Source organism: Mytilus galloprovincialis, chromosome 6, assembly GCF_965363235.1.
Source record: "Mytilus galloprovincialis chromosome 6, xbMytGall1.hap1.1, whole genome shotgun sequence".
NCBI classification, from domain to species: Eukaryota; Metazoa; Mollusca; class Bivalvia; order Mytilida; family Mytilidae; genus Mytilus; species Mytilus galloprovincialis.
The window spans coordinates 87,078,170-87,102,434 of NC_134843.1; the positions used below are offsets into that span (position 1 = coordinate 87,078,170).

General features: G+C 32.4%; 1 protein-coding gene across 1 annotated transcript; it reads right to left on the reverse strand.

Annotated features, from left to right (window-relative positions):
* Window positions 1-723: 723 nt before the first annotated feature.
* On the reverse strand, window positions 724-23,735 carry LOC143080591 (uncharacterized). Its single transcript, XM_076256502.1, has 11 exons — window positions 23,037-23,735; window positions 15,048-15,195; window positions 10,700-10,926; window positions 10,026-10,349; window positions 9,523-9,649; window positions 8,385-8,617; window positions 7,315-7,626; window positions 6,706-6,972; window positions 3,475-3,786; window positions 2,868-3,134; window positions 724-1,756 (listed from the first exon to the last, which is right to left on the reverse strand). Exons 1-11 carry the CDS (start codon window positions 23,629-23,631, stop codon window positions 1,464-1,466), a joined length of 3,105 nt encoding a protein of 1,034 aa, XP_076112617.1. The 5' UTR covers window positions 23,632-23,735; the 3' UTR covers window positions 724-1,463.
* Between the last annotated feature and the right edge of the window lie 530 nt (window positions 23,736-24,265).

Below are 24,265 nucleotides of genomic sequence, written 5' to 3' on the forward strand. Positions count from 1 at the left end.
TTTTCTTTGCCTAAAGCATAACACGCTACAAGTGCTTACTAAAGAACTAAGACTAAAAGTAATATAAAAAACAATCACAGTCAAAACAGCAAAATAAAAATAATAGAATTTTGCCTTACAATCTCTTGATGACATTAGGAAACAATAGAAACTTGCAGACAGTTACGGCACACCAAAATAGTTGTTGAATAAATGAACATGTGAAAAATTATATACAAACTAAAAACGGTCGAATCCACAAAACGTGAAAGATGGTTATCCCCGGCTTATAAAAAAGAAGATGTGATATGATTGCCAATGAGACAACTGTCCACAAGAGACCAAAATGACACAGACATTAGTATATTTATAGGATTTTGATTGGTTAACGCACGTCGATACAAAACCCAATGTAGGTTGAAAATTCAATGATACCGACATTTAATATGATATTGTCAAATATGCATTTTCCTAGGTAAGTGCGCTTTAAACACTTTTCCTAGGTAAGTGCTCTTTAAACACTTTTTTCATCAACTCAGCCTCAAAAATAGATTCCAACTTTTTTTATTTGTTATAAATAATCAGGAGCGGTGGTAGTGACATAAGCCGAAAAAATGTACAGCAAGTGTATTTCAAAGGTAAAAAGGAGGCCGAAATACAAGATGCCGCCGAAAATGAATAATAATAATATTAAAATGTCTTAAGGTGGCTCGTGGTTACAAAAATTCAGCAAAAAATTAAATCTTTATTTTTTCGTTACAAATTTTATTTATTACACTATAAGTTATTACTTTATGATATGATACAAAAATCAACCCAAAAAACCCATTCGGTTTGGCCCCAGATGACTTTTAAAATGTTTATATCATTGAAAAAGCTCCAAATTATCTCCCTTTGGTGCAAAAATGCATTAAATTTGAAATATCTTTTTTAACTCATCGGTGACCTATATTTTTTTATTATTGTTTTCAAATAAGCTGTAACATAAACTAAATAATTGTAAAATTTAAGCGATTTCTGGACATTTAAAAAAATGTATGCTTTTTCCGGAGGCAGATTGTGAGTTAAATGAACGGTGACCACATTTTTTTATTTCATTTTTCTTTTAAGTATATGATAAAGTTCATTTAGCTAAATCCTATATTAGAAAAAAAATTGATTTATACCCAGGAGCCCCCTTAAGTATCGTAGGATCATAACCTTTAATAAACAAAGATTAAATTTTATAAAATTAATAGAGTAAATATAAACAATTTAAATTGTAAATACGGTTTAAATGACTTATTTCTAATTTTTTCAGGCTAAGTACTTTTTATCTTTTTACTTTTCGTGAATGGATTTTCTAACTGACGTTTTTATCACAGCAAATCATTCATATGTTAAAACATTAAAATAAAATGTATTTTGTCCAACAGTGAAGAAAGCTACACCTAGGGAAACCAGATAGCAAAACGAAATCACTAAATTGTACAAATAGTTTGTATCTATTTAAAAGTTCCAAAACATTTGAACGATGTAATATCAATTAGAAGTAATGTGGAGAACACTGAACATAAAAATCCAATTCCACAATAACCAATCCGTTTGGAAGATGGCCTGTCATCTTGCATACAAGTACGTTTGTATATTGTGGAGGATAAAGTTGATGTATCGACAGATAATGTTTGTCGAAGTTTATCTGTTACTGGTGCGAGTATTATCTTTAATTCGTCAAAAGAATAATGACTCAAGTTCTGATTGGCTATACTATCACAAACACATGGACACAAACTCTCAGCTGAAATAGACGAAGATAACAGAATTGTATCGTAACATGTATAGGACAATGCATAAATGGTTACATACAATGATGTTTTTAGCGATCAAGATATATGCATTTTGTTTTTTTGTTCTATAAACGCAGGTCGAAAAATATGATGCAGTCAAACTGTGATTTTTTTATATCGGGAAAAATCTTCCATTATATATTTTCGTCTTACAAATTATTCAATCACAATTTTGCAGCAATATACTCTCTGAAAGTAAAATGTGTCTACGCAGTTTTTGGTGAAAAATGGCATGTCTATTACACCCGTAATTTCGAGCTAATCATTATCATTATCATTTGCAATAAATCATCATTGAAATAAAATAAAACGCTGACCTCGTAGTTAATCCTTAAACTATTGTATTCTATAAATGTAAATTCTGAAAAATAAGGGTTGAATTTTACTAGTTGTAGAAGTTACATATGATTCTTGCAACTTTTTGTTTTTAAATCAAATTAAAGATTCTGATATTTTGATTTTAGTTCACTTCTTATGACATTTGTTTAATCTTCAAATACATAAAATAGAAAACTAAACTGCTACTGCTCCATAATTCGAAAGGAATAAGAACAAGTATACTGTACAGATATAGTTTTGATGCCGGATGTCATTTCACTTTGTTTAAATTAAATTAACTACCTCTTTACTAAATACCTTTTTCTATATGTATTTTGCCCGTTTTAATATATTAAATAGAATCCGGATGTTGACTCATTGACTTTAACCACACATGACCTTTTATTCGTAAAAACATTTCACCACATTATTGAGCATTAAAATCCAATATACTAATAAATGAAACTTATTTGAAGGATATGGAGTATCCATCCGTGACACAAAATAAGTACAATCACGACAAAAAAAACCCAACTTACACACATAGAGCAAAAGGAACAGTGTTTTAGTGTTCAAAGTCACAGTGATGCAAGAAAAAAACCTCTCTCAATGCAGGGTAAAGTCAGCTTCTAGCACCGGTTTGAGCTGTAACATGTTGATAGCAATATGTTTTCTTTGAAGTTATAAAAACAGATAGAAACGGGGAATGTGTCAAAGAAAATGGACGAATTACACAAGATTTACCTTCGTTCACATAAACACTGTATACAAGCTTTCTTGACCCCACGGCATTCTCCACATAGCAAGTGTAATTACTACTATCGCTTAAAGAGGCGTTGGTTATGTCTAGATACATGCTTGAGGTCTTAAGAATTACTGTAGATCCTCCAAGACTCCTTGTCCAATATTGATTGGAAATGCTCGGGTATCCATATGCGTCACACGTCAAAGTTATAGTGGCAGAAACATTGACGTCGTAAAATGTTGTGGTAGGAACAATTATAGGTATACCTTGAAATTAAAACAGTTCTAGTTATTTATACTTATAAATTAGTTGAGATTGAATTACCCTCAATCAATAAGAGTTAATGATGCGAGTGTTACATTTCCTGTAATAGCTTGGTTGATATTCATTATGATAAAAAAAAATTGAAACAAGAACTAATTACATTCCCGAAATGGATTATTATGTAGACAAATGTAACGATTTCAGCTGTCCTATAGTTAACTTCTTGTTTAAAAATATTATAACCAAGAATACTCGATATTTGACTATAAATAATCTATATTTTTCAATTGTATAGCACTTATTCTCTACCAAAATACTAAATTGATAATAAATGTGTTCAACCTTGGTTAGCTGTGACAGTAATATCTTCTCCTCTGCCTAACCCAAATTCATTCCCCACAAAGCATCTGTATATGCCCTCATTATTTAAATCTAAACTATTGATGATTAGTGACGTGTTACAAATTGTGCCACCATTATACAAGTTGGTGTCCTTTGAATGGTCTAAAATAACTGTCTCGTTACTAGTCTTTCTTTGCCAATGTACGTCTGTGATGTTCCCCAAGGAATAGTACGGACATTCCAACACAATTTTCGTCCTTACTGGCAATAAAACTTTGGATTGCGTAATGTATACTAAAGGTGCTGCCCCTTCTGAAATTTACCAATTTAATACATTATACATTAAACAGGTCGAGAACTCTAGATTTCCTGACGTCAGAATATATTTGCATAGTAATTTCCCAAACACAAGGCCAATACGGCCTTGAAAAGCTGACCAATCGACTCAATGAACTACAATGTATTGTGGGCAACTACGAGTTTAATACTACTTGAAAACACGTGGAATTAGTGGGAAAACTGTCAACTAATATAGTGTCTGGGACTCTCAAAGAAATTGTTTTTGTTCTGCGAATATGTTAATTGTAAAATATATAACATAATCTTCAATTTGCATGCTCAAATTAAAAAAATATTGTTTACGGGCTTCAAAAGTAGTTGAACAGTTTTTTTTTCCATTGTTATGCATTGTACCTGTGTAATCATTTCACGGCGTGAAATAGTGAAATGTCAGATGAATTGACCACTGTCTAGCATGAACAATTTTTGAGCTCTTTTAAACCTGTATAATGTCATTCCAAAAAATAATCATTTCTGCCTCAAGGATCACACATTTTTCTTTTACTATCTATACGAAAGTTGCTGCCCTCATGAATATTAGCACCGGCTGTTATCGACGGCTAACTCTAGTAAGTTAGTTTTATGGGTAATTGTGTTTTTCATTGCTGTTTCGTTGCTGTCTGGTGGACGAACAACTGAAATCGCCGTGTCAAACATCAAACATATTAATGGCTATATATCGGATAATTCAAACAATTGTTTCTTCGCATAGAAACAACTCTTCGTTAATCTGAGCATGGAACGAATACTTTATATCACAAACTCTAAATGTGGATAAATAAAATGAAAAACTTAGCGAAAATGTTTATCCCGCATTGAACGAAAAAATGTTGCATTTCAGAAAATAACACGTGTTCTTCGTTGATTGTAAACACGAAGTAGTCCATCATGCATTGTTATTCATTTAATGGATTGGTCAAAATCCAAGGTAAACATAATTGCGTCACACGTTAATAAACAGTTACATGTGCGGGGACATAAGTATGCTAATTCATGCATTTTCATATATGGTAGAGTTCCTGACCTGTTAAACTGCACAAGTCAAATTAAACCAAAGGTGTATAGAATGGTCCGTCAAGTGTTTCACTATATGACTTTAGTGAATTAGACGAACGAAATTTATAAACTTTTCTTTTAATCCCTAAATTGTTTGTTTTATATCCAATTAAGTCTGTACACTAAGGCGTGGAAGTGAATTTAGACTAATACAAATTTAGATGTTTGATTCGGACTACCTGAATTCTTACAAATACCACACGTGGATCATGATCTGCCTACCCTTCCATAGAACTTTAGATCACCCCCGGTTTTTGGTCGGGTACAATATGTACGTGTTACTCCGTCATTATCTTTCTATGGAAAGTTTGGCAAACTGTTGTTTTACTTTGTTTTTCTTTGTTTTTCATTCTTTTTTGCCATGGCGTTGTCTATTCGTTATCAAGTTACGAATTTGAATATCCCTCTGTCTATTTCATTTTATTTCTCTTTTTTTTTTTTTATCAAAATGAAAACCTTGAAATACATTCTAAAAGATTTATGCATCATGCTTTTTCCTAATCAATTCTGTCTATATGGTCTCAGTAAAAAACCAGGAACCAAATCGATTCAAAGTCAAATTCTTTGGAGTAAAGACTGATGAAATGCTTAGATTTATCACAACCTCTTTGTTAAATTGTTTGAACAGATTTTCTACAGAAAATAAGCATTTCAAGCGGCATCATTTGTCAAAAAGGCAACAAGAGTATACCGCTGTTCAAAATTCACAACGAGAAAACAAATCCGGGTCACAAACGAAAACTGAGGGAAGCACATTAACTACAAGAGGAAAACAACGAAACAACAGAAACACCGAAGTGCAAGAAAAAAAACCACTGCAGCGCAGCATACATAGATACGAACTATTAGATAACAATTACCATGTTCCTGACTTGGTACAGGACATTTTAAGAAAGATGGCCTTGTTGCTAACCAAACATTTCTCTTTATGACAATGTTAAATATACCGTCAAATGACAACTCTACATAATAGGAACACAGCACAAACAAAGGCAATAACATCAAGGACAGAGAAATACATATGTATATATAATAGCAAAGTACATTTTGACATGTCAACCACAGAATAACGAATATCTAAAATAATCTAGGACAGCACACAAAACAGCATAATAGAATACCGAACTATGCGTCACACGAATGAATCAACGCCACAAAAAAGTGACGTCAAATGAATATTTCTAAAATTTGGATATAAATCGAGTTAAGGTTTGTAGTTAAGTTATTTGATGTTTCCGGGTATCTTTGAAGAGTTTAATTATAACAATAACAAGAATATCAATATAGCATTGTGTAATTATTGTATTATCTAAGTATGTCGGTATTGCCGGTCAATATTTTTCTATCAAGTACTTATTGAGAGACTAAAAAGCTTTCAATGCAAAACAAATAGTTGTAAGCACACAATATCAAAAGTCATCTAATAATCGATGATGCGCTTTTGATTGTAGGATTACTATACTTCATTCATGAACTAAAACTATATAATTTCACAATTGCAACACGAAAGCTTGGCATCATTTTTGACAAATGGTACACAAAATCTTGCTAACTAACGAATGGTACCCAAATGTACTGGCTACTATCTCGTATGCTATATATTTTACTGGCTACATAGACCGATGGTACCCAAAGTACTACCTCCTTGTATGGATGGTTACAAATGCATGACAATTAAATGTTTGTACAGCTTAAATTTTTATTTTCTTCTCTCTTAAAAAACAAAATAAGTTTGCGTAAATTACTGAAATACACTTTTATTTATTTGAAATTATGAACTAAGGCCTAAAGCAAAAGACGATAACATTTGAACATTATGAATAGCACTATATTCACCTTTTTTCACATATATACTGTATACAAGCTTTGTTGACCCCTCAGCATTCTCCACATAACAGGTGTAATTACCAATATCGCTTACAGAGGCGTTGGTTATGTCTAGATACATGCTTGATGTCTTAAGAGTTACTGTGAATCCATGCAGGCTCCTTGTCCACTTTTGAGTTGTAATATTTGGATACCCGAATGATTCGCATGTTAAAGTTATATTTGCAGATTCATTAACTCTATAAATTACTGTGGTCGGAACTATCATTGGTATACCTATAAAACACAGTCATGTTATAAAGAGACCTCAAATATATCAGATTAGACAAATAGTGTTCATGATTTGAGTATTACAATTCCGAAAATAAATTTGTTGCTATGACTGAAGAATTGTGTAAAAATACCTAGAAAGATACTTGAGTTTGAAAGTATAGTATCATTTTAAATATGTATAAATTCAGTAGAAAAAGTAATAAATACCTAAATATTTTTTTCTGAACCCTAACATAATATCATTTTTTTTATTGTAAAAGATTAGAAATCAATCTAACGTCTATCAATAGTAGATCCACTTTAAAATTGTTCGACCAAAAAATATTTTTCACAAATGTTTCCAACCTGGATTAGTTGTGACTGTAATATCTTCTCCTCTCCCAAGCCCAAATTTATTTTCAACAAAACATCTGTAAAGACCATCATTATTAACATCCAAACTAGTGATTACTAATGACGAATTATTGATTGTTCCACCACCATACATGCTAGAATCTTTCCAATGGTCTAAGATAACGGTCTCTTGAGAAGTCTTTTGTTGCCATTGTACGTTTGTGATGTTCCATAAGGAAAAATATGGACATTCCAACAAAATGACTGTCCTTATTGGCAATGATATAGACGATTGAGTAGTGTATACTGAAGGAGCAGAACCCTCTAAAAATTAGAATAATCAAATTATTGCATTGATATTTGAAAGTAAATACATAAATAATAGATGAACACTCAGGTTTATCACTATCAAGATATATTTGTTATATTGTATGTTCTTATATCTACAATTACTTTTTTCTTTTTCTATATTTGTATATCTGTTTTGAATTTTTAATTCAGCGATGCTCTTTTTGCAGCTGGATCCCAATGAGTGTCACAATAACCAACTATGTTTGTTTGGGTTGCTCAATTAATTTTGTCATCACAGTGGAACTATAATAAACTCATCATAGATACCAGGACTAAATTTTGTATATACGCCAGACGCGCGTTACGTCTACATAAGACTCATCAGTGAAGCTCTAATAAAAAAAAATATAGCCACTGTTATATAAGTGGAAGTATTAACTAGACGGCTTTCTAGCATCCGAAAACATTCTATTCAACTTTTTGTTCATGTAGTTCTTACATCAGTCAACGAAATGTCAAATTTTTATTTTTGGAAGGTGCACATCATAGCGACAAAGTCATAGGATCCCGAATGTAATTCGAATACGACAGAATATAATGTCTCATTGTAAAATATTTGTAAGCGAAACGACTGCACAGTATGTAGATTGCAATCAGACGTGAACATCCTCCTTGATATTTTTATTTCACAACTAATCTGTTGCGACTAATGTTTATTTCCTTTAAATGCATTGAACTTACTTTTGTTAAAAAAAATAAACATAGAATACTCTCACAAAAATTGAACTCACCCGTACACAAATAAGGTGATGTGTCTGTACATTTAACATCGTCAAGTGCGTATTGGGAGCTAGGTTTCATGCGAACACATGTGGATTGATTTCTGATCTGTTCATTGTCAGGTTCATTGACAGCCAAATCTAGAGACATTACCCGAACTCCATTTATCCAAATAAACTGACTTGCATTGTTATCTAAATCGCTATATAGTCCAATCCATATTCCATTAGGGTTAAAATTGTTACTACAAATATAAGTTCCAAAAAAAAAAATCATAAACATTTCTAGTTACTTGTACTTTTTAGAAACCGCATCGGTAATTCTTTTAGCGTGCTCGACTCGCTTGCGGGAGTTAGTCGCTTTAATTCCTAGTCGGGTAATACCATAGCAATGGAAATTGGAACGTGTTGATTAGCTTCCTAGCATGCAAAATATATATGATGTAGAGCAAAGAAGGTTCTATTCGGAATCAGACTAATATTCCCGGAAAAAAGTGTGGACATCAATCGTGTGAACTAGCACATTGAAAGAATTTAGGACTGATAGACGTATGCCATACATTTTAACACATATTTTGATATTCCGACCCATTATTCTAGTATTTGTACCAAAGATTGCAAGAATTGACAGTTATTTTGAGCCAGGATAAACTAACCGTAGAAATACCTAGAACCTTTTTAAAAAATGTCGAATAGTTGCTACATATGTAATTAGATGGTCATTTTGATTGAAAAGCTGACAGTGAAATGTATAATGGAAATTTCACCTGATTTTTTTCACTATAGAGTGTATATATGCCTTTTTTCTCCTTGTTTGGATAGTTATTTGTTTTATACTGATTAAGATTATAACACAAAGTTGACTATTGTACCCATGAACATGAAGATGTGGTATGATTGCCAATGAGACAACTCCCCACCAGAGACCAAGTGACTCATAAATTATCAACTATAGGTCATATTTTGTTTTATGTGTTCTGTTCGAACATTGTTGTCTATATATTGGAGTGCTGAAGTAAAGAAGTCAGTCGCAGAAAAATAGCAAGTTTGTTTTACTATTGTAGAGATTGGGATAGTAACACATTTGTATAAAATGAAAATAGATTCATGCACAAAATACCTAAAAAAAAACCCAACAAGGTGTATTTACCTGTACAAATAGTTGACTGCATCGTTGTGATCAATCGTTGTTGACAAAACAGCTAGCTCCATGTTCAATGTTTGGCAGCCAGCTTTAGCTTCAAGCCAAGTGTAATCTCCATCTCTAAAGAGAAAATCTGCAAATATCGATGATGGATATAGATTTTGCTTCTACGATCTTCTAATGAGGAAAATAGGTTTATTAAACTATAATTCATTATTAATGTACATGATAATGATTCAACACGAGATTCCAGAAAAAAACATTTAAAAAACTTTTTTGGCGATGATTAAAGTATTTTAAAATATTTAATGTTCATATTAAGTAAAGAGAGAAAGATTTCAAAGGGGCATTCATACTCACAAGTCGGAAATAAACTAACAAATCCGTGACAAAATGAAAGATAAAAGAACAAAAGATAAACAGCATACCAACCACAACATAGAAAAAAAAACAAATATGTCAGCTCTTCTGAAATATACAATACAAAGTAAGAATGAAAATGAACTCACTTTTGTGTTTCTTCAGAGTGTTGTTCTTACTCATCCCTGTGCCAAACTGATTGGTCACTTGACATTGATACGAACCGACATCAGATGAATTAAAACTCGTAATATGTAATGTACTCTTGGTTACTGTTCCGACGGAATGTGGTGACTGACTGTACAATACCGGTTCTAATGTGTCATTAATGATGCTTATCCGGTTTGGTGTGATATGAACCCATTGTACTACTGCATCCCATAGCGACGAATAACTACAGTCAAACGATACAGATGATCCTAAGGTAGTGTCTATTGTGTTTGTTGTATCTTCGACTACCGGTGGTGAGCCACCTAAATGTATATAAAAAAAAAACAAATACATGCATCGGCTGTTGTCTACTCTATGGTCGAGTTGTTGTCTTTTTGAAACATTCTCCATTTCCATTCTCAATTTTGTTATCTGTCAACTCATCATACGATAGCAATTTTTTAATCGTATACTTTGTTGTTCAAGCTCATATATAAAGACTATAAAGATAATATAATTCATCTGAAGCAAATAATTGTCATGGTAATTCAACATTGATAATGAAAAAAAAAAGAAAGAAACAAAAGCATTGTATTGTTATCTGAGAGTATGCACTAATGCGGAAGTAATTTACATTTTTGATCGAATGGTCGGAATTGTCTTTGATACTTACTTGTACACAAGTAAAAATACTCTCCTAAACAATCCCAATCAGCAAATTTATATTGAGCTCGTTGTTTTAAGCGAACACAAGAATCTTCTTTATAATCTGGGTCATCAGGGTTCCAGTTTTCATAGCTAGATTTTTCACCGTTTATCCAAGCATATTCCTTTGTTGACACGTCTTTAAAATAATAACCAATCCAAACATCAGCGTTGCTGTATCCACCAGAATGAAAACTGGATAAAAAAAAATCAAAATAAAAAATCTATAAACCGGTTTTCTACCCGAGGACCAGACTTATTTCCTTGTTCTTTTTAGTACAATTATGAGTTAAACCCTGAAGATATATAATATGCATAAGCTTGCATTTAATTGGCTCTGTTGTTTTTTTTCCCTATGATTGAAGATGTTGACGATACTACTTTCGTATTTTACGAAAGCACTACAGTGATGTCACTGTAATATATTAATACTCGATGGAAATTTCGCTGTAATATATATCTATTCGATAAACATGAATGAAATCGTGGTTTCTAAGAAAATTTAAATTTAAAAAAAAAACACTGTGTTTAGAATAACAATACGGTGCAGTCTTGTGTATCCACGCACCGAAAACTTATGACTTCACTTTTTTAAACTGATGAAACCAATAATCGGATAATATTGTGTGAACAAATTCATTACATACTTTTATTTCATAAAATCTTTTGTATATATAAAAAAGAAGATGTGGTATGATTGCCAGTGAAACAACTGTCCACATAGGACCAAAATGACACAGACAATAACAACTATAGGTCACCGTACGGCCTTCAACAATGAGCAAAGCCCATACCGCATAGTCAGCAATAAAAGGCCCCGATAAGACAATGTAAAACAATTCAAACGAGAAAACTAACGGCCTTATTTATATAAAAAAAAAGAAGAACGAAAAACAAATATGCAACACATAAACAAACGACAACCACTGAATTACAGGTTATCCTGACTAGGGACAGGCATATACTAAAATAATGTGGCGGGGTTAAACAAGGAGGACCCCCCCCCCTAACCTGGGACATTGGTATAACAGTACAATATAAGAACGAACTATAAAAATCAGTTGAAAAAGGCATTACTCATCAGATGGACAAAATACAAGTTGACGTGGCCGGGAACTTATACATCCCGACAACAAAAAGACACTAGGAACACATCTGAGAGTACTCGCAGTTATCTGACAGCTAGTTCAAAGCCACTAACAACTAATAAAAAAAATCATGCATCAACGACTAAACTATCAATAGGTACACATTCAAAATCCAATGGATTTTAATAAAGACGTCATAAACAGCCAGAGAAAAACATGACCTTGTGCAATGCCAAGTTACAGATATCGACAGATTGTAGATCCATGAATGTGTATATGTATATAACATACTAGTAATTTATAATTAGCTTGTTTTTAATTTACTGATAACACAATCAATATTTATACCAATAAAAACAATATTCAATGATCTTATTACAGTGTTGAATTGGTAACCTTTTAGAATAAGTTTATTTAAAGGAGCGATAAGTTTACATGGATCATTTCTAAATTTCCGGTCCCTCTTTTTCAGTGTCCGAAATGAAGTCCGAAATGAAGTCCAAAATGAAGATTTTCTGCTTATAATTCAAACGAGATAAAAGATATAAAGAAACTTTGAAATGTACGGTTTCACCCTTAAGATTTTTTGTAATGTTTGTAGAAAATTAGAGAACCCCTGTTGTGAGGGTTACTGAAATGTCTGGTGATTTCGCGCATGCCTGTTTAAAAAGCTTATTTGTAAGAAAGAAAATATTTTATACTATGAAAAAATTTGAATCAAACAGACTGACAATGATGCAGAGCAAAATGTTTGTCTATCTGATATAAATTTACTTAAATGAAAGTAATCTGATGATGACTTTTTTGGGTGTTTTTTTGTTGTTGCGGAAATTGGCTAAATATGGTTAATCATTGGATTGCAACTATAAATTTGCTTTTGGACTTTTATTTGTTCTGTCTCTTTGAAAGACTTTTCGAGATCTACTTTTGTTATGTTAGGTGGACCAACTATTATGAACCTAAGGCACCAAAACTCTTTTTCGGTGTCCGAAATGAATGTCCGAAATGAAGATTTTCTGCTTATAACTCAAACGAGATTAAAGATAGAAAGAAACTTTGAATTGCAAAAATGTTCAGCATTCTTTGAACTTCAAAGTTAGGTCAAGGTCCTTAACAACGACATAAAAACCTTAGCAACCATATATTTTTGAACATAGAAGGCTGTGAATAATATAAAAATGAAATTTTTAATACTGGAAGTGACATTTTTGTCCCTAGCAATGACGTTTAAGAACAGAGCAACCACTTATCTTTTTTTTTTTTATAAACTGTTAATGCTATGAATAGAGGATATGACATTAAAGAATGCTGGAAGTAATATTTTTTTCCTTAAAACGATTTGTGACCTTATCAACCACTTGTTATGAACATATAGTCCTTAGCAACCATACATTTTGAACTAACAAGGCTTCATCAATGATCATCAATTCATGTGACCATGAAAATGCATCAAAGTCAAAGGTCAAAGTCGTGATCTAGATTTTGACCCTAGCTTGTTATCGGATTTACTCAATAACCGTAAAAGATTCTGAACTAGTGTAAATTAAAAAAAAAAAACAGAAAACGGAAAGACCTTTCAATTGTTCATGAACAACTGACTTTTAGTTATAACTGCATTTTAGCTTCTTTGTAATACACAGAAATCGAGTATTTGACGTTAACATGTTTAAAATATTGAAATTACTTAATAAGCCGATTAATTCATATATTCGTATCGTATGAAAGATTTCATTCCCAAATAATTGTATCATTATTGATTAATAAAAAATAAGACAAAATCCAACTAAATGTCTAAATTAAATTGCTTTACGATAGGTATGAGTATGGAACGCCAAGAAACTTCAGGAGAATGTTAATGCTGGACTTACTGAGAGAAATTATGTATCTATATCGTATTTGATATCAGAGCATTGACAAATTCTACTTGTATGTATAAAATAAAATTGAGAATGGAAATGGGGAATGTGTCAAAGAGACAACAACCCGACCAAATAAAAAACAACAGCAGAGGGTCACCAACAGGTCTTCAATGTAGCGAGAAATTCCCGCAACCGGAGGCGTCCTTCAGCTGGCCCCTAAACAAATATATACTAATCCAGTGATAATGAACGCCATACTAATTTCCAAATTGTACACAAGAAACTAAAATTAAAATAATACAAGACTAACAAAGGCCAGAGGCTCCTGACTTGGGACAGGCGCAAAAATGCGGCGGGGTTAAACATGTTTGTGAGATCTCAACCCTCCCCTTATACCTCTAACCAATGTAGTAAAGTAAACGCATAACAATACATTAAAATTCAGTTCAAGAGAAATCCGAGTCTGATGTCAGAAGATGTAACCAAAGAAAATAAACAAAATGACAATAATATATAAATAACTACAGACTACTAGCAGTTAACTGACATGCCAGCTCCAGACTTCAATTAAACTGACTGAAAGATTATGATTTCATCATATGAACATCAGGCACAATCCTTCCCGTTAGGGGTTTAGTATCATACCATCATAACATATATGAGAAGAACATAACCCGTGTCATGCCAACAACTGTTTTTAGAATAAATGTGTTTAGTTCCGATGCAAAGACCTTATCAGTGACTCAATATTAACGCCAAAATATGCAATCTTTAATGACTTGACAACAGTATCGTAATTATATCCCTTCTTAATAAGTCTATTCAAAGGTTTTGTAAGTTTCTGAGGTGAATACTGACACCTTTGTGCTTTATAAAGAATATTACCATAAAAAATTGGATGTGAAATACCTGAACGTATTAGAAGTCTGCATGTTGAGCTATATTTACGAATGATGTCTTTATATCGATGATAAAATTTAGTAAATGTTTTGACTAGTTTGTGATATCGAAAACCCTGGTGTAATAATTTTTCAGTAATACACAAATTTCTCTCGTTAAAATCTAAAACATTGTTACATACACGAGCGAATCGTACAAGTTGAGATATATAAACACCGTAAGATGGTGACAAGGGAACGACACCATCTAAAAACGGATAATTAACGATAGGAAATGAAAAATCATCCCTTTTATCATAAATTTTAGTATTCAGCTTTCCATTAGTGATATAGATATCAAGATCGAGAAAAGGGCAGTGGTCAGTGTTAGTATTAGCTTTATTTAAAGTAAGTTCAACAGGATAAATTTCATTAATATACATACTGAAGTTGTCATATATTTTTTAAATCAACGAAAAATAACACGTTACCTTCCTTCAATTAAAGTTTTAGCCGTGTTATATGAAGTTGCTGAGTTAAGGATAGCCAGTTCCATTCCTCTGTCTATGCAATCAAAATAAGCAGCATGCCAAGTTTTCTTTAGACTGTTCTCAAAATACATAGACGAGACAATATAACCTGCAAAATTTAAGTCACTCATTGCATTCATACTGTATCTTTGCCACCTCATCATTGTCCATAGAAACCAAATGTGATAAGAATGTCACTTTTCGTCACAATTTCGGATTTACGGATTGGAAATGGGTTTCATATTCTAATTTCAATAACTTTAAATGTAGCCATATTTAGTGCAGTATAAAACAGTATTACGTCAAAGTGAGATTTTTTTTCTTCGGTACGAAACAGTTAAAGGCGTTAAACCCAATTTGTTTTAGTACATCAAAGCTAGCTCAATATATGCATATCAAGAAACGGGTGAAATCACTAAGACCCTAAGGAGAAACCATTAACTGTAGTAGATTCACACGGTCACTTAACAATAAGACAGAGACCAATAATAGACATAGTCAAAAATATTGTTAATTTTGAATAATGAAATCAAATTTTTAACTTTGTCATAGAAATCAAATGGAAAAAAAAACTTCAGAAAGTTCTTTTCTTATTCTTGATATCCTGTCTTTGAAGGAATTGGAAGATCTAATGAAACTTTTAAACAACCTCATAATTTTATTTTCTGAAATATAAAGCCAAAAGTTGTGAGGCAGACTCAGGGTACAAACTTTCTCTACAGGACGATAATCTGGATATCATATAGTTGGTATTGAAACAGAATTTGATATACATTTTCTTATAATGATAATTTTTTTTATGTTTAAATTGGTTCATCAGAACATCTCGCAGGTTTTAGATAGAGTTGCAAAATAGAAGATTTCAAATTGACTTGTCAAAATGAGTATGCGTTAAGATATTTCTTGTATTACACGAATTGTAGTAAATTAGGTCTTCTTGTCGATCAGTTTCTGGCACTTGTCAATAGATATAAGAAGGTGATGTATGAGTGCTAATGAGACAACTCTCGATCCAAGTCACAATTGTAAAAGTTTACCATTATATGTCAAAGTACGGTCTTCAACACGGATATATTAATGTAAAATTAAGAGTCCTGGAAATTATGACAGCAATTATAATAAGAATCCCCTTCAAATTCCCTACATATGAGTATATTAAATGCACGAATATTATTTTGATTCAAAGACATCCATTAGCTAAAGTAAATATCAAGAGATTCTTTTGTACGTTAAGTAAACGTATTAATTGCATAGCAATATAATATTTCCCACAGAAAGTAACCAAAAGTTAGGATGCAACAAATTCCAATATTGCAGTAGTGCAATAAATCTTCAAAATTCATGACGTCATCAACGACAAAACTTTAGTTTAAATCAATTTTCTTTCAAATATTATATTGTATATATATACAATAAAAGGGTTATTGCATGAATATTGGGGAATATTGTCCCGAGTAGAATTTTATATTGCACGAGCTTGCGATGTAACGGGAGTGAAGTTTCCGGCCTTCTGGCTTCGCTGTCTTCCCGTTGTCTAACCCAAGTTCTTGGATATTGGACAAACTATGATATAAACAGAATGTTTATTTGAATAAATACATGGTTGAAATATACAAGTCATACAATAATGACATATAAAAAAGATACAAAAGTACGGTGGTAGCTTGTCTACATGTTGCCTAAAATGTACGAGCCAAAGTATATATATATATATATATATGGTTTTACATGACGTTCGAATATGTACACAGCCATGTATCACCATCATTGATGGCGATCCGATGGATACATCTGTTGTAGAGTTGTCGATGACTCAGACGTTCTTATAAATATAATTATTTTCTGTGACTGTATATTACATTAATTTGTAGGATCCTTTACTATAGATAATTTAGCTGATCTGTAACAATAACATCTTCATGCCTTATATATCATGTACTGTAGTACGCCGCTAGATTAAAACTGACGAGGAAAGGTAACACACGGCCAGCGAAAGCTCTTTTTTTTGAGAGCCCAGGTGGTCGTGTGGTCTAGCGGGACGGCTGCAGTGCAGGCGATTTGGTGTCACGATATCACAGTAGCATGGGTTTGAATCCCGGCGAGGGAAGAACCAAAAATTTGCGAAAGCAAATTGACAGATCTAACATTGTTGGTTTGATGTTTAGACGAGTTAATATATAGGACTCGGAGGTGCGATGGGGACGCTTAAGTGCGATGGTCACGCTGACGTGCAATGGTCGACGCCGAAGTGCAATGGTCGACGCCGAAGTGCAATGGCCCCTTTGCTCAAGTGTGATGGTTTTACATGACGTTCGAATATTGTGACGTTTTCAAATATAACGTTTAAATATAGCTTTGATTTGCAAGTAGGAGGATAGGGTTTTATAGATGAAGGTTTCATGCTAAAAAAGGATATGAAGAGAAAAAGAAAGAAACGAGCGATGAAAGAAACGAACGATTCAAGTCCCGAACAGTTTTGAACATTACATGTGTAAGTTACAAAGTATGTTTAACCATTCAGGCAGTAAATTAGAGAGAGCAACGAGGCTAAAACTGGATGAACTTGATCAGATAATGGGTTATACAGTGTTCAGAATTATGCCGCAAACTTACTGCACGATAAATACATCTGAAATAAAGTAAACTGATATAATTTAAAATATAAATATTGATTTATCTTTGAGTAAGCTTCACGTGATTTTATGTGGACAATTTAACAGAAAACATAATAATTGAGAGTATTAGCAATGTTTCTGTTCATCAAGTTTTAAAATATTATTGTTTAATCCCGCGATAAATACTGATTTGTAATAACATCGTCTTATTTTTAACAGCGTTAGTTGTCTGCAACATAGTAGGCCTAAATTAACCTGACTGCTCCTTATGTGTACTTCCTAAAACATTAAATATGAACATTTTTTTTTTATCAATTTTTAAGTTTTGTCATAACATTTGATAAACTGAAATGAACCCTGCTTGTGTTTATCATATAGATATACACGCTAAAAATTTGTTTTCATTTCGCCCTTGAATATCCTATATCTGACTCTATAATACTGCATGTTAATCGGGGAATTGGCAAATTTAAAATTACATTAAAAAAATTAAAGTTTAAAGTCTGGTTTGACTTGAACAAAAATTTCAAGATCTTCCAAAGGCGACGCTAGCGCAACTTTTGTCAAATTTTAATAATGTGATTTCATTTTAACAGCTTATGTACATTTTGCTTTTGACTCAATGTCACAGGTAGACCGTTGCATGACAGCGTAACCACCATCGCGCACTTCAGCGTATATATTTACAAGTTAACGTCAAAATGTCACCATCGCACTTCAGTGTGATAACCATCGCACTTCAGCGTGACCATCGCGGTTCGGAGTACCATCGCGGTTCAGAGTCCTACATTTATATTCATTTGTAAAAGTGTTAAACTATTATTATTTCCTTGTTTCTACACACAAAAGAAAATGAACGGTTGCCTTAGATTTTAAAATGCTATCTTACCCATATTCATAATTAATACACACATTTGTACGTGTCCTTTGAGTAGAAACATTATGTTAAAATGTGAGGATTAAACTTTAAATTGGTCAGATGTCACTTGTACATTTAATGAATTTTACACCAATCTGAACAAATAAATGTTTTATAATCAGTTTAATTAAACTGTATTTGATGTGTAAATAAAGTTAAAAAGAGGTAAACAACATCCCGAAATGGCTATGTCAATTCAATAGATTCGTACATATCAATATCCTGCTTGTTGTGAACATCAATAAAAGGATATTTAAAAGATACAAAGGGACAAAGTTTTGCATCATTGTTTCAGCTATTTTTGTTTTAATAAAGTTTTTTTTGCTGAAACCATCATTATAAATAAAAAAAAAATAATTACATTATATTTTAAATAACAAAACAGTTATGCATGCATACATATGTAGTTCTATCATCATACCGAAATGCTGTCTTTTAATTTATTTGTAAAATCTCTAATAGCTTTTATATAATTCAAGTATTTGTCCGTAGTCGATATATTGTAAAAACTAGTGACCCGAGAAAGATTTATTTTCATTCGTTGGCAATCTTTTATTTTGGAACCTAATTTAAAGGCAAATTTCGTAAATATGATAATTGAACTACTGTCTGTTAGTGTATTACCTAATAAAATCAGGATTTATGAAGTTTCGATAGAACTTTTTGTTTATTTTTTCATGTCGGGTTATTTTATAGATGACTAATCAGTGTGGTTTTAGCACAAGGCCGTACAGTGACCCATAATTGCTTAATTTCATTCATTTTAATCTTTGCGGAAAGTAGTTTTATTGGCGATCCTACTGCATCTCTTTTTTGTTATGTCTAAGTGATCGAGTGGTATAAAAAGTTAAATCGATTGTCAGTACGAACCACTCCCGTAGAACGTGCATTTGACTCCAATCATAATTGACTAGGATTGTCAGTTTATCAACTGAAGATCGATGGTTCTCTCCTTGCACTCTGGCTTCTTCCACCAACAAAAACTGACCCCACGAAATACTTAGTGTGTAGTAAATGTGCAACTTAAATAAAAAAAAATCAATCATGACTAGGATTGTCAATTCATTTATCAAAGAGTGGTGGTTCTCTACTTGCACTCTGGCTTTCTTCACCAATAAAACGTGGATCCTTGAAATAAACTCTGTATAGAAAATGGCGTTATCATCAAACTATCAATCATGACTAAAATTATAATTTATCTATAGAAGAGCAGTGGTTCTCTTCTGGCACTATAAGCTTCCTCCATCAATAAAAAGTGGCTCCACTAAAATATTTAGTGTGTAGAAAGTGGCTTGAAACACCAAAAACAAAAACAATCAGCCAATACTTATTTGTGTTGATAAAATCCTATAATATATATACTTGTATCAAATTGTTACCTGAAAATTTCGGTATACATTTATACGTTATTTAAATCCTTTTCTGTGGATATTCGTATGCTGAATTTTTCAAAAGGTATTTACCTTTTGGATTACGTTTTAGTAGAACAAGAACGAATCTTCGTTCGTATTTCGGGAGAAAACATGCTATTCAGAAACAAAAGGATGACGATCCCCATTGAAGGTTCACCATATCTAATCATGTAGTGGATGAGATACTGTTAACTCTTCAGCAAACTAAATATCATTTTCACTGTCATTTGATCAAAATTACTTACTTTTTAAGATAAAAGTGTAAACGATGTGTGTGTCTAAAATTTATGTTTTGCAGAAAACCATTTGAAATAGTACTCTTGATACATTTGGAATGATAATTTATTTATCGTGGTCCCTAAGGAGCTGCTGAAGAATTGATTGTTTGTTAAGTGAACGAAAGGCAATGCATCTATAGTCGCCAGGTGCTGTTTTTTTTTCTTAACAAGCACGATTGGTGAACTATATTCGCTTATTGATGGCTCTATTATGTAATATTTAAGAAGTTCTTCAACTTGCCTTTGAATTTCTTGTTTAGTTGCTGGGCCAGAGCTGGGCGGTGTCCTATAAGGACGAGATTTTACGGGCGGGGCATTTCCGGTATCAATTTTATGTTTATAGACATCAGTTTTCCTTAATTATTTTAAGAGAAAACGGTAGTATTACATTTTCCCAGCTTTAGGTTGGCCTTTTGTGTACCCAAGGCAGGTGAAGGAAGTCAAATTAGGAGCGCTGTGATTTGATGTAAGGGTACAATATATTTGTTTAATTATCTATGAACAATTGCAGTGTGTAAATTTACAATATAAATTTTAAAACCTATTGAAATATTTTCTAGAGAATTATTCGAAAAGGCTTCCAAAATTTCAAAAATTTGTTGTAAAATGACGGTGGGCATGGATAACATAAACAAGCTCCGTTGGAAATTGGTCATGATACTATTTGGCTTTAATTTTTAAAATAGAATAATAAAGTACTAACACCATACATAACTGTTTTATCCAGGTTTTTATTATAAAAAGTGGTAAATTTAGGAATTGTTAGTATTGTCGCCTATGGCAGAATAAATAGTACCGTTTTCCCTTAAATTGGTTGCAAAGACATTCTGGTTTAAAAATATATTTAATTTTTGTTTCTATTGATCTGTTAAATCAGCTTTTGATAAATCGAATTGAATATCTGTTTCATTTAAATTAGTTTGTACCAAATTCATAGATTTAACTGTGGATTTATTTGTAGTTTTGTCATCGTCTAAAGTAAATATATTACCGGTTTCCACATCATTAATAGTAGCTAAAATCAAACCTGACCTTAAAGTTATGACTTCATTTGTGGGATTTAAAATTTGTAGGTAACATTTGTTGTTACGATTTTTGATTAGACATTTAGCTGTTAGAAAATTGTACTTAAAATTTTTGAGTGGTTCTTGTAAGTAATTTTGATGCGGTAAAGCGTGAGACAATCTAACACAAACATTCATTATTGTATTTGGAGGAATTATTGATTTCCTATAAACCCTAGCAAAACCTGGTGTTACTCTTATTATATTGATTGTAACAGAAGTTTTAATTAAAGATAATTTATTAGTGTTCCAGTTTAAACATACACTTTTTTCTTTGCAACAATCTGTTCCTAATATCATAGAATGTCTTAAAGCTGGTATAATATAGATTTTTTAAGAAAGCACTACTCCGCTTATTTCAAAATTTAATTTAATTTGACTTTTTACTAAGTAAGTAGCTCCACCTGCTCCAACTATTTGCTTAATATCTGAATGTAATAAACGATTGCTTGCAAATTTTGTTTTCAATAATGTTTTATCATTGATAGCACATACCAGTGTCCAGAAGTGCTTTAATTTTAATACCGCAAAAATTTACTGGAATAAGACATTGATGAATATCTGTAACAAACTGTTTTGATTACTGATTGGAATTTTCACGACCTTGAACAATTGTTTTTAAGCTTGTGTAACTTTGTATGCCTGCCCAAAGTAGAAATTCGTACAGGCCTGGATTGTTATTGTGTTTGCATTCTTCTGGTAGAGAGACAAGCTTTAGAAAAGTGTCCTATTTTGTTACAAAGATGGCAAATGACACCGTTGGCGGGACATTGGGCCCTATTATGAGAAAACCCATTGCAGTACAAACATCTACGAGATAATATTTGCAACTGATTTTGATATCGAGTCGGTTGTCGAAATTTTGATTGGTTGTGTGGCGAGGCGGCATCCTGTTGAAATTTTGACGTGGCGGTTGATTTTGTGGTGTCCTGTACCTATTTGATGGATACATAGTATGATTTGGTGCTCTTGGGGTATAATAAACTGGCTGCTGTACATAAACAGGCTGTTAAGAAGGTTGATAAGACTGATCTTGGGTAGAAGTGGAACTGTACTATTCACATTAATAGATTGGATATGTTCCTTTAATGAATGAATTTCATCTAAAATATTTTGATTCATGGAATTTACAGAATTTACATTCGAATCAATAGCTTTTTCTGCCAAATTTGCGGCATGCCTAAATTCTTCAATATTTTTAGGTTCTTTTGTCATAACTGTTGGTTTTAAATTGGCCTTTAAACCATTCATTGCTACGGCTAGTAATATACTGTCCGATATATTTCTGTTAGTAGCTAATTTTAATAACCTAGTCTAAAATAAGAATTCAAGTACAGACTCATTTCTCCCCTGATGTGTTTGATGATGGTGATGTCCAAAAGATGTTGTTTATCTTTAAAACGATCTTTGAAAGCAGCAATCATAAAATCAAAATGCTGTTTCTTTGAATCTGAAACAGTGTCATACCAAATTTTGGCATGACTTTCCAAATGAAAGGGAAATGACTCTGCACGCTTTTTCTTGGACAAATCATAAAACTACAATATTGATTAAAATTAGTTAACCAAGTTTCGGGATTTTGAGTATTGACACCTTTAAATTTTTCAATTTTCAAAATTGAAGACATAATAAAAATGTTCATAGAAGGTTGCACTGTCCTACCTGAAGAATTTGTCGTAGTTGATGGTAATGATGTGGTTGTTGTTCCTGCCCCTGCTCCTGTTCCTGTTCTTGTTCCTGTCGTTGCAGTTGTCGAAACTGATGTAGTTGTAGTTGAGGCACTTACTGCAGCAGTAGTGATAGATGTTGTGGTAGTTGCAGATGTTGGCAAACTGGGATATAACGCAGCAAAATGCTGTGGTGTCTGCAACCGTGAATTTTCTGCAACATATGTCGGTATTTTGGAAAGCGTGGAAGGAATTAATGGCCGGTGTATAATAGATGGTCGTACTGGCGTGATACTCGATGGAAGAGTTGGCAGTCCTGTCCACGATGAAACGAAGGGATTGGAATGTTGATGCATAGGCGACGACTGAGAAAAAGGCTGGTCGTCTACGTAAGGGATAGTTGTGTCGTTGTCACAATCGGCAACTAGGTGTTCAATTGGATAGCCTCTTTTGAAACTGATAACGTCTTCCTGCTGGTCTTCAAATATATCAAGACCTTCAAATGCAGAGTCTAGTTTGTTGTGTACCTGTTGTTTGTAGTTGTCAGGGGTCTTCCAAGGTTTAGCTGTCTTCTTTTCGTTGCTAAACATGTTCCTCTACCATTATATTGTGTTGATGTTTTGTAGTGTTTTGTGTCCCAACAATTGTAAAGCGCTATGGCACACGGTAGGAGGCCGGAAACAGCAACGAGAAAGAAAACCAAACTAGAATATCAAGAAACTCGCTATTAGTTTAATAAAGAAAACATCAAAATAAATACAATATAATTTCAAAGTACACATTTTGAAATCAAAGTAACTTGAAAACAATGATAAAATAGTACAAACAATTCAGGTTACGTATTAAATAATAACAATAATAATTACTGTAAAATAAAGTTCTGAATTAAAATATTAGTTGCTTATAAACTTTATTTATTTTTTCAAAATAAAATTAAAAGAAAAATAATTTTATATCTAAATAATTTTCAAAACCAAGAGACTCACCTAGAATATCAAGAAACTCGCTATTGATATCATAGCGGCTTGATCAGTTTATATACTAAGTTCTGAATGTCCTAGTAACCCTTAACTGACTGTAACAAACAAAAGAATTTTGCTGACGAAGGTTGACCATTGTCCGAACTTTTAAGATGTTTTATAAAACTTTACTAGACATATAACCGGAAGTCAGTTTGGCAACTGCAGAAGTTTTATTGTACAGAAAAGTTCAATGGTTTATAAA

Excerpts from the sequence above, each read along its gene's own strand:
- LOC143080591 (XM_076256502.1), bottom strand. The coding sequence starts at position 23,631 with ATGTTTAGCAACGAAAAGAAGACAGCTAAACCTTGGAAGACCCCTGAC. Across the intron at positions 15,196-23,036 it reads AACTACGACAAATTCTTCAG|GTTATATTGTCTCGTCTATG; the intron begins GTAGGACAGTGC and ends TAAATTTTGCAG. Across the intron at positions 1,757-2,867 it reads CAGTGTTTATGTGAACGAAG|CTGAGAGTTTGTGTCCATGT; the intron begins GTAAATCTTGTG and ends CGTCTATTTCAG.